The sequence below is a fragment of the Mirounga leonina genome, unplaced genomic scaffold, assembly GCF_011800145.1.
Source record: "Mirounga leonina isolate KUSES-001 unplaced genomic scaffold, KU_Mleo_1.0 Mir_176, whole genome shotgun sequence".
In the NCBI taxonomy this organism is placed as follows: Eukaryota; Metazoa; Chordata; class Mammalia; order Carnivora; family Phocidae; genus Mirounga; species Mirounga leonina.
This window is the reverse complement of record NW_023270454.1, coordinates 31,344,238-31,361,136: the sequence shown is the minus strand read 5'-3', so window position 1 is coordinate 31,361,136 and position 16,899 is coordinate 31,344,238. Positions and strand designations below refer to the sequence as shown.

Genomic DNA, 16,899 nt, shown 5'->3' with positions numbered 1-16,899 from the left:
TTTATTTTGAAAAAAAAAATCTGTATCAATTGTTCTTGTCACTGTGTTTTCTCACTACAGAAAGTGAAGGTGGACACATTTTGTTGACTGATGGGGTATCAGGATCCTAAGAGCAGGGTTTCGAAAACTCGTATTTACCACAAGGAATAGGTATCAGCAACTTAAATAACACTTTTCCAGAAAGTCTTCAAAAAGGCTGCAGCCCTTGCTTGCCACAGCTACAAATACCTCCACTGGTATCTCATTAATTCCTCCAGGTTTTGATACCTATATTGGTATCCTACTGCTTGGGGAATAAATCCAAACTCCAAATGAGCTTTCTCCACCACCAACCAGCTGTACTCATTACTCAACCGCAGCAGACAATTCTTTGCCCCTAGAACACATCCCAGTTTCACAGGTCTGGTTTCATTCACTGTTATGCCTCATCCTAGGTATCGATACCAGTTTTCCTCTCTGCCCTCTCAAGGCTCAGCTCAAATACCCCGGACTCTGTGAAGTCTTCCACAGTGCTCTCTGGAAAAACGCGATGGTCTTTTCCTCTGTGCTACTCTGGCTATTTGCCTTCATTTCTATATCAGCATTTCTATAATAAGCTACTAGGGTCTTGGAGGACATACATCTTATACTTGGCTATCTCCTGAACAGTATCCAGTGCAGAACTTTGTAGAACATGCACTCAAAAACTGTTTGTGGAATAAACATATATAAGTAAAACTTCAAATCCTTTAATCCCCAATTATTAGTCATAGATACTAGTTCTTAAAAGACTAAGACAAAAACAACCCCCCCCCCCCAAAAAATGCAACTGCTCCCCTTGAAACAAGTCCTTATTATAGTAAGGAGTTTTGTAAGTTTTTTTTAAAAAGGTGTCTTTTAATAAAACTGTCAATTCTATCTTTAGAATAGTCATGTTCAACAAACCTACATATGCTTGATATCTGCATCTTACTTCCTAGGATCTCTATTTATTTTGGAAATAATAACACGGAGGGGCAGTTTATTGTAAAGTATGAAGCAGGAATCATTTAAGCATGTGAGTTTCTGCTTTATATTCCCAGCCAGAGCACAAAATGACTGGATATCCTCATCAACACCACGCTTTTTTGGAAAAAAAAAAAAAAAAAAAAAAAAAAAGGGGGAACCACCATGAAGATAATGCCATATTAAAATCTCTTTCTCTTGATAATTTCTGGCTTCCAGCTGACTGGATGAGTTTCTTCTGTCTGGAAATAGAAAATTAGAGAAGTTAAAATAAAGTATTATTAATTTGCTTTATATAATAACTCTCTTCCTAACAAAAATAAGGCATCTATTCTAAATTACATTGGTTGGCATTACATATTTAGCAGTTCTTTAACAATTTTAGGAATAGCTGACAAACTTTTGACATCATCTGAACCTAATAAAGGATGAATGGGTTCACTACAAATTCAGTTCATGGTTTTTCAACTCTAATAAAATTGCTATTTAGGTACTCTAGTAATACCAAAGCTTATGATTTTAAAGTTAATTTGCATAGGAATTTGTTTGTGGTTATTCTTGATGTAAGATTTTCCCAATAATTATAGTAAGGATAAAATTAAAACAGTCTGTGGATTCGCCGGCATCAATGAAACCAATACAGAAATCTATGAGCAGACATTCGAGATGACAAATACTGAAATACTATAAAGATTATTTTCCCTTCTAATTTTTTTAATTTTTTATGTTATGTTAATCACCATATATTACATCATTAGTTTTTGATGTAGTATTCCATGATTCATTGTTTGCGTATATCACCCAGTGCTCCACTCAGTACGTGCCCTCTTTAATACCCATCACCAGGCTAACCCATCCCCCACTCCCCTCCCCTCTCCTCTAGAACCCTTAGTTTGTTTCTCAGAGTCCATAGTCACTCATGGTTTGTCTCCCCCTCCGATTTCCCCCGCTTCATTCTTCCCCTCCCGCTACCTTCTTCTTCTTCTTTTTTTTTTCCTTAACATATATTGCATTATTTGTTTCAAAGGTACAGATCTGAGATTCAACGGTCTTGCACAATTCACAGCGCTTACCAGAGCACATACCCTCCCCAGTGTCCATCACCCAGCCACCCCATCCCTCCCACCCCCCACCACTCCAGCAACCCTCAGTTTGTTTCCTGAGATTAAGAATTACTTTAAAATGAGAAAGCACTTGCAAAATTGGTATGGTTGATTTATTTTACTTCAAAATGTATGTGAAACAGAAAACTTACCGCTGTATCATCCTCTTTATACACTTTAATGGTTTTATCAGCTTCAGCTGTTAGTAACCGACTTTCAGACTGATCAAAAGCACAAGCAAATATTCCTGATTCACTGTCCAAAGATCCAGGCTGCACAGCTGCATGAACTCTCTGGAAATTGTAGCCAGTTCTCCAGTCCCAAAGATGCATAGTGCCATTGTCAGCTTAAAGGAAAAAATCTAATTAAACGTGGTAGCCTTTCAACAATTCAGCTTGGCAAACATTTAAGCACCATCCATGAGTCAAGCACCATGACCATAAAGACTAAAGTTATAAGACACAGGCACTCAAGCTTCTCTTAATATTGGTTTGTCTACTTTCATTTGTGCCTAATTCAGAATTTATTATAGAGCTCAAAAAGCACCACAAAATGCTATCTAGTTCTGGAATACACAACCAAAATTTAGGTAATTCTCAGCATGAATACATTAGATTTATCATGTGGGAACTCAAAGAAGACTAAACCATGAAATATGCTACATGTATTACAAACACGCATGAACACATATAGGAACATCCAAATACACATTAATCAGGCAAGTTGTGCTGTAATACTTAGGTGGGATGGCTTAGAAATTTTACAAATGTTTACTCATTTACAAAAAGAAAAAATGACTAAAACACATTATTAAAATCTTATTTTACCTCCAGAAACAAGCACTCCATCAGAATTCACTGTCAACGTGTTAATAATAGCATTATGACCAGAAAGATTTTGAATAAAACTTCCATCAGGGAATTTCCACTGTTTTATATTATCTGGAGAGCCAGATGCAAATGTATAACTGAAATAAGATGAAAAAGAATTCGTGATTAAGTAAACCAAGTTAAATAAAATGGTGAATTCAAAAAAGCTTTTTATGGTTGTATTCTACATGTGTACTTATGGATCTACAGAGTTGTAGCAAAATATTATTGTCGTACCAAGAGGTAAAAACACAAAGACATTTGTTCCAAGTCAAATCTCAAATCAGATCTTCAAATTATTTTAAATATATTTTAAGTCCTAGATTAATGTTTCTTATTTCCCCAATGCTCTCCACTGAGCTAAAGCCACAAATGTACAAACCCCTAAACTCAGATTAAGGACAAGGAGTTATGAAACTATTCTGAACAGAGCAAGAGAGGGAGAGATGGGGCTATAGGAAGAGAGGAAAAAAAGGAAAGAAACAGAGGGCAAGAAGAAGAGAGAGAAAAAGGAAGTTAACAAGGTGTGCGTGGGTGGCTCAGTCGTTAAGTGTCTGCCTTCAGCTTGGGTCATGGTCCCAGGGTCCTGGGATCGAGCCCCACATGGGGCTCCCTCTGCTCAGTGGGGAGCCTGCTTCTCCCTCTCCCACTCCCCCTACTTGTGCTCTCTCTCTCTCTCGCTGTTCTCTGTCAAATAAATAAAGTCTTTAAAAAAAAAAAAAAGGAAGTGAACGAGAGGAAGAAAGGGAGTGAGGAAGACAGAAAAATGGAGGAAGAAGGAAATAATGGATAAGGGGGAGAGGGAGGACAGAAAAAAAAATCAATGTGACCAGAAAAGGGTCAGGGTGATGTGATTTAACTAACAGGTTGTGATCTTATGCCCCACTTCTATGGACACCCCGATTATAATGTTCAGGATTCCTACTATTTTTTTCTATGTATACTACTTCCTCTTTAAGAATTAAACTATTCTATGTAGATCTCAGTATCCAATAACATTTCTGTCAAACACTAAATCCATCTTCTATCAGCCTCTACTTTGACACACAGCTCTTAGCCATATTGTCTCATCTGCTATCATTTTTCACCTTGTGGAAAATTTTCCTCATCCTATATAGGTCATGAAGCAAAATACTACATAGGAAAAAAATGAAAGAAATGCACGTTCGTAAGTGGCACAGGCCTGGAAGTGACAATGGCTAAACGACTACCAAAGTAGCACTAATGTTAGTATTTCCATACTTACTCTAAAAATGGAAGAAAAAAGAGAAGCTAATTAATACACTTACTGTCTTGGATGTAAAACCACAGCCCTGACTGATTTTTTGTGATTTGTTAATGTGACTCTTGTTTTTCCAGCCACCAAGTCCCATAATCGTATTGTAGTATCATGGCTTCCTATAATGAAAACACATATCCACAAAATGCAGATCAGGAAAAATAATGCAAAAATCAAACATAAAAATATATGAATTAGTCTTCCATAGACACATACATACTAAATGAAAAGTCATACTAACTCCTGGCTCATTACTTTACAGCTCCAAACTTTTAGGTTGGTTTTAAATTTAATGCTAAAAAATGCAGTAAATGCTTGAAGCATTGTCAACTGAACAGCTAGAACAAATGCAATTAACAAATACAGCAAATACATGATATTACCCCTCATGGAGGGGAAGGAAAAAAAACAAACGATTTTTAATTAACAAAATGCATCAAATGAAGAAATTATTTTCTACTCGTAAGGTCTATTATTAATCTTAACATTAGCAAAACAAGACTCAAACCAGCTCTAAAGGTTATTGGTCTCTGGGTATTTTGTCTTTTGGCTTCGGTTTCCTAGACAGTAATTCTGATACTATGAAACAATGTCTCAATCTATCTAACAGCACCATTTTCTAGTCAGACATTACATGATATTGGGTATGATATATTCTATGATACATAAAGAGTATGAGATAAAAACAATAAAATGAAATGTTACCATAGTAAATTTTAAACGCACACAGAAACAATGTACCTCTGCAACAAAGCAAGAGTCACCGGTGAATATGAAAAGTGTAGTAAAATCATGATGCATTCTGATCAAATACACTGTAAACTTAGAAAGTATCAATCATACCAGTAATAATCTGTGGTTCTGCAGCTTGACACCTCACCGTAGCAACTGCATTTGTATGTCCGGATAATGTATGTACACTGGCTTTAGTTCTCACATCCCAAATCTATAAAAACACGAGGGACACACTGTCAGAGAGAACAGGTATTCATATCTCAGGCAGGTAACTGCACCAATTCAAAGCTGCGAATTTACCAGACAACTGTGCCTGAATAGAATGAAAAATCGTTTCAAAGAAAGATAATGATCTGTAAGCCAGATGGGGAATGTAGATAGGAGGCAGCTAACAGGAAAAAAAAACCTGAAAGATCAGGGTGCTGAAAGTATAAGAATGGGCATAATGAGACTACTGAAGGAAATAGCTAACAGAAACTGTTGCAGTTATGGAATGGAACGTGTGAGTGTCCCATTTCAGAGGCAGGGCATTCCCAATAATAAACATGATGAGGCCACAGAACTGAAAATGAAGGTGGAAAAACATACGAGTCAAGAAACTGAGGGACAGGGCTATTGCTGGTCAAGGCAACTATCTTGAATTCTCTAACAAATAACATATGACTCCATGACCAAATATGCATAGTGTAAGATGCAATACATTTACAAAGAAACACAAAGCTCTATTCCATTTACCCGTGCAGTTGAATCCCGACTACAGGTTACCAGCACATCAATTGTTGGGTGCAAATCCAAACCATACACTGCACTTAGATGTCCATGATAGTGCCTTATAACCTAAAAATAAAGCAGAAAAGTCAAAATCTCTATCATTATAAAGGAAAACGGTGGTTCATAATGTTTTAAACCCTTAACTCCAAGCTTACCTTATTATATTCAAGATCCCAGCATTTGACTTGTTTGTCTTCTCCACAGGAAAACAGGTAAGGGCTCCGCGTGCTTACTATCACACCACGCACTGTACTAATGTGCCCAGTTAATGACAGTTTTAATTTGCCACTAGCCAAGTCCCAGATCTGCAATCAAAGAATATTTAATTTTCCTTCTTAATTATCCCAAAGCAAATATTTAGATTCTTAATGTTAAAATTAAATATTCAAAAAGTGAAAGTTATAAACATATAAAACTTTAAAAATTTGCAAAATAATCTCCCACCAATCTCCTCCCTTGTTAAGCAGGGGAAAACAGAATTAAAAAGCACGTTGAAACTGGGAAAATATTTGCAGTAGGTGACAAAATCTTAACATATAAAAGGATATCACAGATAAAGTATGAATACTATATTAACTTAGGCAAGGATGGCAACAACTTAGGAAAAAAACAAAAAAACAAAACCCTACAGAAACAACCTAAATGTCCATCAAAGGATGAATGGATAGAAAAAATGTGGTGTCTATATATATCTATGTATACACACACAATGGACTATCATTCAGCCATGAAAAAGAATGGAATCTTGCCATTTACAACAATATGGGTGAACCTCAAGTGCATTATGCTGTGGGAAGTAAGTCAGACCAAGAAAGACAAATACTATGTGATTTCACTGGTAAGTGAACTCTAAAAACAAACAAACAAAAAAAACCCAAGCTCACAGATACAGAGAACGGATCAATGGTTGCCAGAGGTGGGGGTGGGGAGTGGGTGAAATGGGTAAAGAGTCAAACGTACAAACTTCCAGTTACAAAATAAGTAAGTCATGGGGATATGATGTTCAGCACGGCAATTATAGTTAGTAATACTGCACTGCATATCTAAAAGTTGTTGAGAGTAGATCTTAAAATTCTCACTACAAGGAAAAAAAATTCTGTAACTACGTATGGTGACATGTTAACTAAATTTGTTGTGGTGATTTCACAACATATACAAATATTGTATCATTATGTTGTACACCTAAAACTAATATTGTATACCAATTATACCTCAATAAAAAAATATATACAGGTTGAAAAAACCTAAGAACAGCTTTATTAGGTATCAAAAAGTTCAACCCCACTAGAAAATTTTATGGACAGTTTTTAAAAGATTAGATAACCATTTCTGCTTAACACGTTAGTAGATATTTTTAAAGATACACAATCAGTGTGTTGAAAAGGATCCTCTCATACACTGCAAATTATCAATTCACCCATTTTGGAAAATAATTTGTACTTTGGGTGTCAACTTCAAAAATGTTTGACCCATTAATTCCATTTCTGGGAATCTGTCATAACAAAATAATTTAAAATACAGCAAAAAGCTTTAGGCACAAAATTACAGCATTGTGATAGTGAAAATCAAGAAACTGAAAACTTCGATGTCTAACAATAGGAAGATTACAGAATATCTAAATGATATATCATGAAACCATTTATAAAAAGTTCATTTTTTCACAATATGCCTCTGATATATTAAGTGGAAAAAAAGCAGAGTACATAATTACATACCAATCATGATTTTTTATTTATGTATTTTTTTAATATTTGAGAGAGAGTGTGTGTGCACAGGGGAGGGGTGGGTGGAGCAAAGGGAGGAGAGAGTCTCAAGCAGATTCGTGCTGAGTAAGGAGCCTGAGATCAGGACCTAAGCTGAAATCAAGAGTCGGTTGCTTAGCTGACTGAGTCACCCAGGCGCCCCATCATGATTTTTTTGAAGATACACATTTATACACACAGGAAAAAAGCTCAGACGGAAATGTAATGACACATACGCACAGAAATAAATACTAAAAAGAAATTCGTTCAAATTATCTGAGAGTTGGATTATGTATGGGTTTGTGTTCTTTTATACTTTTCTGTATTTTCCACATTTTTTATATATAAGCATGCTTGAATTCTGCAATCAGAGGAGAAAAAAACTTAAATATCAAGGAATCAGTGGTAGGTAGTCAATATGTACTGTTTGGAAAAACCTGTTATTTAAATACCACTTTCCAAACATACTTATTTGGAACAACAAACTGATAAAGATAGGAAGTTTTACTCCATACTCAGGTCTAAGAAATCAGAGGAACTCCAACAGCAACTCCCACCTAGGAAAATAAGATTAAATTTAAGTAGCAAATAAAAAGTTGTAATTTTTTTTTCTTCCTCCTTCCTATTACCTTTATAGTTCTGTCAGCAGATCCAGTTACAAACCACTGATTTCCAGGTTCTACAGCAATACAGCGAACCCAGCCAAGATGCCCACTGATCACCTGTATAAAACAAAAGGAAGAATGGGCAGACTCATTACATATAAGTTAGAGTTTATTCAATTTCAATTTATGACACAGAAGTCAAGTTTATCCTCCTCATATCTTCAAATACATTTATAAAATTATTTGACAATTAGATTTTAGAATTACAAATATTACCTTCAATCAGTAAATAGATACACACAAACTATGATATAGCTATACAATGGAATACTACTCAGCAATGAAGAGGAATATATTAATACATGCAACAACCTGGAGGATTCTCAAAGGCATTAAGCTGAAGGAAGTCAGTCTCAAAAGGTACATACTGTGTAATCCCATTATATAACAAAATTGAAAAAAACACAACTATAGTATGGATAACAGATGAATAGTTGCCAGGGGTACAGAAAGGTATGACTATAAAATAATAGCACAGGAGTGCTTTTTGAGTTGATGCAACTTCTATATACTGATAGTGGCAGTGACTACGCAAAGTTATACATCTATTAAAACTTATATTAGGTCTGTACACCAAAAGAAAGTCTATTTTAGTGTATAACTAGAGAACTAAAATTCAACATACATGTAGCTATGGTTTCCCTACCATATACATTTCATTTTAGATCTGGTATATTTTGAATTATTTTAATTTAATACAATTGAAAAGATAATCAATAGCGCCAAAAAAATATCGTTACATGTTGTTCTTCCTCCTGGCCTTCATATTAAGTACTTCAAACACTTAGAAAATTTATTTCATCCGTTCTCCACATTTTAATAGCTTTCTGTCAACGTTTTATACTGTATCCTATAGTACATATATATATATATATATATGTAGTATGGTAGTATACTATAATATGGTATAATAGTATATATATGTATATAGCATATATATACGTATATGTGTATATATATATATATATATACACACACACACACATGCATATATACACATGGTTTTTACTTGTCTCCTTCCTAAGATGTCTTTTAAGATTGTGCCTAAAACCCTTCCCCCATCCCATCTCAGATCAGTTCTCATATTCACTCCTTTTCTTCCTTATTCTATTCCTGAGCTCTCGGTAAGTGGAAAGCAATCATCATTCCTGCAGTGGAATAACATACAGATTCACTCACCCTGTAGAGTTTCCATGGTGGGTGCCACTGGGGTTTTGGCATCGTAGGGGCTTTTTTAGCCATCAGTGCAGAGTTCTTGGCATTGCCAGCCTCCATAACAGCCTAGATAGAGAACAGATTACATTATCATTAAAGACATCATACCTAACATGTCATGTTCATTCAAAAAAGAAAAATTCAGAAAGGAGATTTGTAAGTTTTTTTTCCTCAATTGAAGAGGAAAAGCCAAAATAGTTGCATAAATAGAAAATGATGTCATAACTGAGACTTCTAGTCAGAACTGTATTTTCCGTATGTTAATTTTAATTTTAAAAATCAATTAAAAAAATCTCAGAGGCAGAACATTAGAGTTAAGAGCACGTATCACTGTGCGTGGGTTCATGAATGCTGCTCTGCTAATTACTAGCTAACTGGCTTTAGGTAAAAATTATATAACCTCTGTACCTGCTTTGTAAAATGGAAAGAACAGTGCCTACCTCAGACAGTTACTGTGAAAATAGTGTTAATACTCTGTAAATGCTCAATGTAAGCTCCTATTATTACTTGAGTAATTGTAAGTGGATTAATGTCATTGCCTTTCATTGTTGTATTTTAACATTATCGACTTAATAGCAAAAAGAGAAACTTTCTTCCAAAAAATATTTAATATTTTATTTTTAAAATTTAAATTCAATTAATTAATATATAGTTTTAGTTTCAGAGGTAGAGTTCAGTGATTCATCAGTCTTATATAACTCATTACATCACGTGCTCTCCTTAATGCCCATCACCCAGTTACCCAATCCCCCCACCCCCCTCCCGCAACCCTCAGTTAAGAGTCTCTTATGGTTTGCCTCCCTCTGATTGCATTTTGTTTTATTTTTCCCTCCCTTCCTCTATGCTCCTCTCTCTTATTTCTTGAATTCCACATATGAGTGAAATCAGAGGATTACTGTCTTTCTCTGACTTATTTCGCTCAGCATGATACGCTCTAGTTCTATCCACGTCATTGCAAATGGCAAGATACCATTTTTTTGATGGCTAAGTAATATTCTATTGTATTTATACCACTTTTCTTTATCCATTCATCTCTTGATGGACATCTGGGCTCTTTCCATAGTTTGGCTATTGTGGACATTGCTGCTATAAACACGGGGGTGCAGGTGCCCCTTCGGATCCCTACATTTGTATCTTTCAGGTATATACCTAGTAGTGCAACTGCTGGATCATAGAGCAGCTCTATTTTTAACTTTTTGAGGAACGTCCATACTGTTTTTCAGCTTGCATTCTCACCAACAGTGTAAGAGGATTCCCCTTTCTCTACATCCTTGCCAACATCTGTTGTTTCCTGCCTGACTTGTTAATTTTAGCCATTCTGACTGGTGTGAAGTTGTATCTTATTGTAGTTTTGATTTGCATTTCCCTGATGCCGAGTGATGTTGAGAATTTTTTCATATGCTCATTGGCCACCTGTATGTCTTCTCTGGAGAAATGTCCATTCATGTCTTCTGCCCATTTCTTGACTGGATTATTTATTTTTTGGGTGTTGATTTGATAAGTTCTTTATAGATTTTGGATACTAGCCCTTTATCTGATAAACCTCCCATAAATATCTTCTCCCATTCTGTAGATTGTCTTTTTGGTTTTGTCAACTGTTTCCTTTGCTGTGAAAACCCTTTTTATCTTGATGAAATCCCAATAGCTCATTTTTGCCTGTTTCCCTTGCCTTTGGAGAAGTTTAAGTAATATTTTAAAAGGTATTCCAGCTGATATACCATCTACTATGGTGAGCATCCATCCATCCACCCCAAAAATACTTAAGTCTGTAAGTTCCTACCATCAAGAAGCTTATATTACCTCCTCCTTAGGAGACAGAAAGCCTGGGCAGAGATCTATGAATGGAGGCAAAAGAAGAAATGTGGTGGGAAGACCACAAATTCATTCATTTAGCCTGCAGTTACTTGTGACAGCATGATAAAATAAACTAGGTATTTTCAGTTATTCTTTTTGTAATTACTTTCACCAGTAACATTAGCTGCCATTTACTTACAAATAGATAAACTTCCATATTTCTAAATGTTCATTTATAAGATACTACTTCTACAGCCTATGAATATTACATTACTAACAGTACTCAAACTGTGTAAACCAACTTAGAGTTTAAAAAAAGAGAGATTTTCATATCTAACACATACTAATACAAGTTTCACAACAGCATTCCTTGTATTTTTAATAGTGGACAATAAAACATCACACTACCTATATCAAAATACATATTAGATAACAATGTGCAAGAGACACAGAATTTAGAATTTTAAATTCTAAAAAATATGCAAAATCACTAGCAACTTAAATTTTAGGGCTATAAAATATTAACTGGCTCAGTCAGCTGCTATTTACTTAAACGACAAACAAGGAGATTTTTCATTTATTAACATTTAACCTCAGACTCTTGGAATAAAGGGAAATAAGGCAACGAGCTCCAAAAGATGGAAACCTGCAGCGCGAACGGACACAGAGAAACTTACTGAAGTCATCCCTGCAGGCTGTGAACGGTCAGAAGCCCCTGGATGTCGGTATTCACCTCCAGTAGGTGCACTACGATTTGCATCAACCCTAAGGCAAAGGAAGTATCACATTCTAAGTAATTAATTGTCTCCAGTCATGTGTTGTGCAGAACCAACTCTTTAAATTTTTGTAAGCAATGATAAAGGAAAATATCACATAACACATAATTATAAAGAAATCTTAAAAATGAGAAAAAAATGTAAACAATCAATTATGCTTTCAAAATCTCTGTAATTATACCTGGTCTGAGAAGAAGGTAATGCCACAGCTAAGGATTGTGCGGCTGATTCACTTGGCATTCTTTGGATCTTAGTATCTGCTGTCAAAGCAACCCCTGTTTAAAAAAATAAATAAATCAATTCCTTCTAGTAGCTATCTTTGATTTCATTTACATGGGTTTAAAATAAAATACTGGAAGAAAACATGTGATTATCTCCAGGTGGTAATATTACAAAAATTTCTCTTATGTTTTGTCTTTCATTTCTAACTTTTTTATAATAAATGTAACTTAAAACCACATAACTCAAATTTGACTTAATCACAAGTAGCTTGGTATTAACATACCCAAGATAGTAAAGTTAAATTTCTATTATCTTGGAACATTACCATAAGCAGTTCCCAAATGTTTTCAAGAATGAATGTAAATTACTAAGCAAGAGGCACCAATTTACCTGTACTTTCAACATGGTAAATCCTATCTTCTAAAATTACTAGAACCCAGATATACTTTTTGTCCTCCACCCCATTATACTAGCCACTCCATTTATGTGCCAACTGTCTATACACACAGACATCTAGTAGACATTTCTATCATACCTGCTTCTATACTAACACTTCTATCACTTTTTTAAGTTTAGTGATAATAACATGTCTGTTTAAACCTCCATATAAGCACGGTTTAGCCTGGAGCACTCTTATTAAGTCTGAATTCCTAGCATAGCACCTGAAAAAATGTAGGTGCTTAAGAATGTTTGCTGAATGAATGCGTATGAAACTGAGTATTAATTAACTACCATCTAAAAAGCTATGCCTGGATGCCTGGCTACTGAGCTTGTCTTGCATTTTACAGGCAATTAGAATCATATTATTGGTTCATTCATGGAAATGTCTGTAAGATATTTTCAGTATGTAATAGCTCACTTACCAGGTCCTGGTGGATATGGATGTGTACCTGTCACCAAATACTCAACTTCTTGTCCTTAAAAAAGGAAGAGGAATCATCATCAATGGCAAATTTATCATATATATATATAAATCTCTTTTAATGAATATTAAATTACCAACTGAATTTCCCAAATTTTCCCAACTAAACCCAAACCTCAGAACCAAGATATACTGATTTTTGTTTTGACTTCTGAGGACCATGTACACAGCTATTTCCTTGACCATTTACTAATATGATGTCAAGAAAACTGTATAATTGTAATGGTGTGTACAGAGATCATCCTATCAAGTAACAACCCACTCTCTGGTTTTTCTTCCAAGCAAATGATTTCTCTGTGGAATCTTAAGATTATCTTTATTCACTGCAATGTCAGTGCTTAATATCACTTTTCTGAATGGTAGCCAAATTAGATGGGTCTTTCCATGGATTAGAAATTTTTCCTTTAGTCTCCACTGTGACCTTCTCTATATCCTAAGAATTTCTGCCATTATTATTCTACCACTTTTTTTTATTTCCTCTAAGAAAAAATCCACCAACCAATAATCTCAACTCACACTCCAATGAGAAAATCAACACTTCTGCTATAATACCGGTACAGTTGTTCAATAGGTTACGGCTCTAATCAGTCCTTTTGGGACAGGCACTAAAACATTTCATTTTTCCATTTTTAAAATATTAAAGTCCTGACATTTCTGCTAACACATACTCACCTTGATTGGCAGGATACTGTTTATGACCATATGAATCCGATGCATTCTGAGGACATTTCTCTTTAAAATTTTCTTTTGAAGTAGGCATATGCAACACAGGACCATACTCATTACGCAGCTTGATTGCCATTTTCCGTTTGTGACTATTTAAAAATTATGAACATAAGAATGTGTCTTTGAGTGCTTTAAATATATTAGCCAATGGAAATATATTCATAGATAGCCAAGAAACACAAGTACTTAAAAAGCTTAGGTTTGCCTAATCGTGTAGAAAAAATTCTATGAAGTTTTTAAAGTTAAATAGTATTTTAAAAAGCTCGACACTTCCAAGTGCATTTCCACACTTTTGTTCACAATCCACCACATAGCATCCATTAAGTCTAAGTAACATTTTAGTCTGTTAACCAATAAATATAAAACCTTTCATGATAAATTATCCAGGGTCTGATTTAAAAATATATAGAAACTAATATATCCTTTTAAAAACCTCAAAGTCAATATACTTTCCTTCAAATGTGTAAATATAAAAGTATAGTAAAAGCTTCTACCATAACCCTTACTGGATGTATCTAAAAAGATTAATTAGAACTAACCACAGTACTTAATTAGTCCAGCGTTTTTAAAAGAAATGCACTTATTAATTTTAAGAACAGCTCACTTTATAAATTAAATATAAACGCTTGTCTTAGGAATTAAGTAGATTTTAAAAGGGTAAAGGACATAGAAGGAACACTGCACATAATGCAATCCCAGACTGGAGCTGGAGATGTAGAACCAAAAATATGCCACCACTCAAAAATCTTCATCATACTAACGAGAAAAGATGGGAGTAGAGGTACTGGCCAGGTACAATTTCAGCTCAGCAAGGCTCTGAGAGCAGCGGGAAGCTGAAAGCACATACAAAGTGATTGATTATAAAATATAACACCTAAAAGGGACTCTCCTAATTACTGGGTATTTATAAATGCAATTAATTAATGGGTTTTTTACTGTGAAAGACAAGGCCAAAAAAAAGTTGAATCAGCTTAAATCATGCCCAAACACCATTCATTACTGAACAGATATCCTATGTTAGTACCACTCACTAATCTTTAAAGGTCCCCCTCTCCCTGCTCTCTTCCCCCAACATTAGAAGCTTAAATTATCTAGCAACTGAAAAGGAACAATACCTACCTCTCTTCATCCAAAGGCACAGGTTTTCCATTATCAGCTACAAACATGTCATGGGTTCTCTTCAATGACCTGAACACAAGTGTGTGCACAGAATGTTTCTGTACCTCCTAGAAAGAAAGAATATAATCACATACCTAGCTACAAATTACACATACCATAACCTAAATTAAAGTCAAATTAGTTATACACTTTACATGTTTAAATATGTAAAAAGCTTTGTACCACTCACCACAGCTATTTGTAGCAAACTACAGGAGTCAAGTTCAGAGAAGAGGAAACTCCTCTTTGGCCAGAGCCCCAGGTAGACCAATTAGTGATGCCTGAGCTTAGTCATTTATTCAACAAATATTTACTGAGCTCCTACCATATGTCTGGCAGGTACTGTGTTAGAAGCTAACAAAAGAATGATGAAAAGGCAGCCATGGTCCCAGTTCTCAAGAGAAAACAAAAATAAGCAGCACATTTTGATAAGCGCTATGAAGGAAACAAGCAAGGGGCTGGGGCAGAGAAAAAACTTAAGATAGTTATGAAAGATCTTTCTGAGGTGTTAGTTAAGCAGAGAGTTAGCCTTGTGCAGAATAGAGGTACGAACAATCCAGGCAGAGAGAAAATGCCATGAACACAGGAGTTTGGTAGCTGCAGTGATGGCGGGAGCTGCAAAAGAATTGTGTATGTTCCGTAGGAAGGTGGACTGTGATGCTGAGATGAGGTTCCAAGGGTGGACAAAAGTCCAGACCAAGTTAAGGATTTTTTTTTTTTTTTTTTAGATCACTGCACTAGTCTATCCTTTTGCTCTAAAAAATCGGGCCAATAAAGGATTTTAAGCAGAAAAAAAATGAACAACCTACATTTTTAAACAGATCAATTTACGGGGGCGGGGAGGGGGAGTGAAAACAAAAATGGAAGCAAGAACACCAGCAGGGAGCAAATGCACTTGCCCGGAGGAAAGATGATGTTGGTCTGAATTAAGGTGAAGACAGTGGATATGGACAAGAATCAAGAAATATTTCTGAGATAAGACGGACAAGGCTGGCTAACAGAACAGCTGATGCCAAACTTCAAAATGGCAAGTTTTCCTGAGGAAGAGCTGACGGAAGGCACAAAGTTAACACCAGAGAGGACTGCCAGTCTTTTAGAACACACAACCACTGACACTACTCTGCAGACGGGGAATTCCAGGGGTCCAGAAGCACTGCCTCCGGGGGCACTGCCGAGCTCAAGAGTCAAATAAGAACTGTAGAAATTCTCTCAGGCTTCTCGCCCCCGGGGCTAACCTCCAGCGAGTGCTCCCATCCGGCCTCCCTCTATCCCTGAAAACCTTAAAAGAGACTACCGGCCTCGGCCAGAGAGCCTCCCTTCGCAAGCCTCTACCCTCCCCCAACTCCAAACACCCTCGTTCCCCCACGCCAGCCGCCAAAAACATTCCAGATGCGAACGACCCCTCAGCACTCAAGTGCCACTTTACCTCCACCATGATGCCGCCGTGTAACGCGCCGCTCCAGGAGACAAGAAACGCTAGTCAGCAACACAGAAACCGCCGCCACAACTCTGCAGTCCCTTCCGGAATCGAGTGCCCTGGCGCCGGATGTAAGGCAATCCGCGCACGCGTACTGGTCGCCCGACGGCCTTCTGGGATCGAGGGGCGGGCCTTTTTCTTCGGGGGCGTGGCCTCGGCCCTGCGGTAGGAGGCTCTTACCACCTCGTACCTTAAGGGTGTCTTACGGATTTCCGAGGAAGTCTTGAAATAACGTTTTCTGCCTTATTGTCAGACTTAAACAGTTTGGTTTGGGGATGTGGTAGTTTGCGCTGTGTTTCCCGAAATTAGTCCTTTTTTTTTTTTTTTCAGCGAACCTAAGGAATCCGTGCTAGGGAGGGTCTGGTGAGAGCGAATCCCGGTCAGCCCTAAAACTCCAGTCGTCCTGTCGTCTGGGGCTCACCGCTGTGATTTACGTCGCCTGCTTCCACTACTTGGCTAAA

The 16,899-nt window shown here is 36.3% G+C and overlaps 1 protein-coding gene across 2 annotated transcripts; it reads right to left on the bottom strand.

The window, feature by feature from the left end:
* Positions 1-864: 864 nt before the first annotated feature.
* Positions 865-16,497, bottom strand: PLRG1 (pleiotropic regulator 1). 2 transcript variants are annotated; one of them, XM_035022863.1, is made up of 16 exons: positions 16,388-16,497; positions 14,923-15,029; positions 14,565-14,636; positions 13,750-13,892; positions 13,019-13,072; positions 12,115-12,208; positions 11,835-11,922; positions 9,328-9,429; positions 8,113-8,205; positions 5,897-6,046; positions 5,706-5,807; positions 5,079-5,181; positions 4,246-4,354; positions 2,915-3,054; positions 2,240-2,433; positions 1,116-1,226 (listed from the first exon to the last, which is right to left on the bottom strand). In XM_035022863.1, the coding sequence occupies exons 4-16, from the start codon at positions 13,877-13,879 to the stop codon at positions 1,167-1,169; spliced, it is 1,419 nt and encodes a 472-aa protein (XP_034878754.1). In that variant the 5' UTR covers positions 13,880-13,892; positions 14,565-14,636; positions 14,923-15,029; positions 16,388-16,497; the 3' UTR covers positions 1,116-1,166. The 2 variants fall into 2 exon arrangements, with proteins under 2 accessions (XP_034878753.1, XP_034878754.1); XM_035022862.1 differs by lacking the exon at positions 14,565-14,636 and having other exon boundaries at positions 865-1,226.
* Positions 16,498-16,899: the final 402 nt, after the last annotated feature.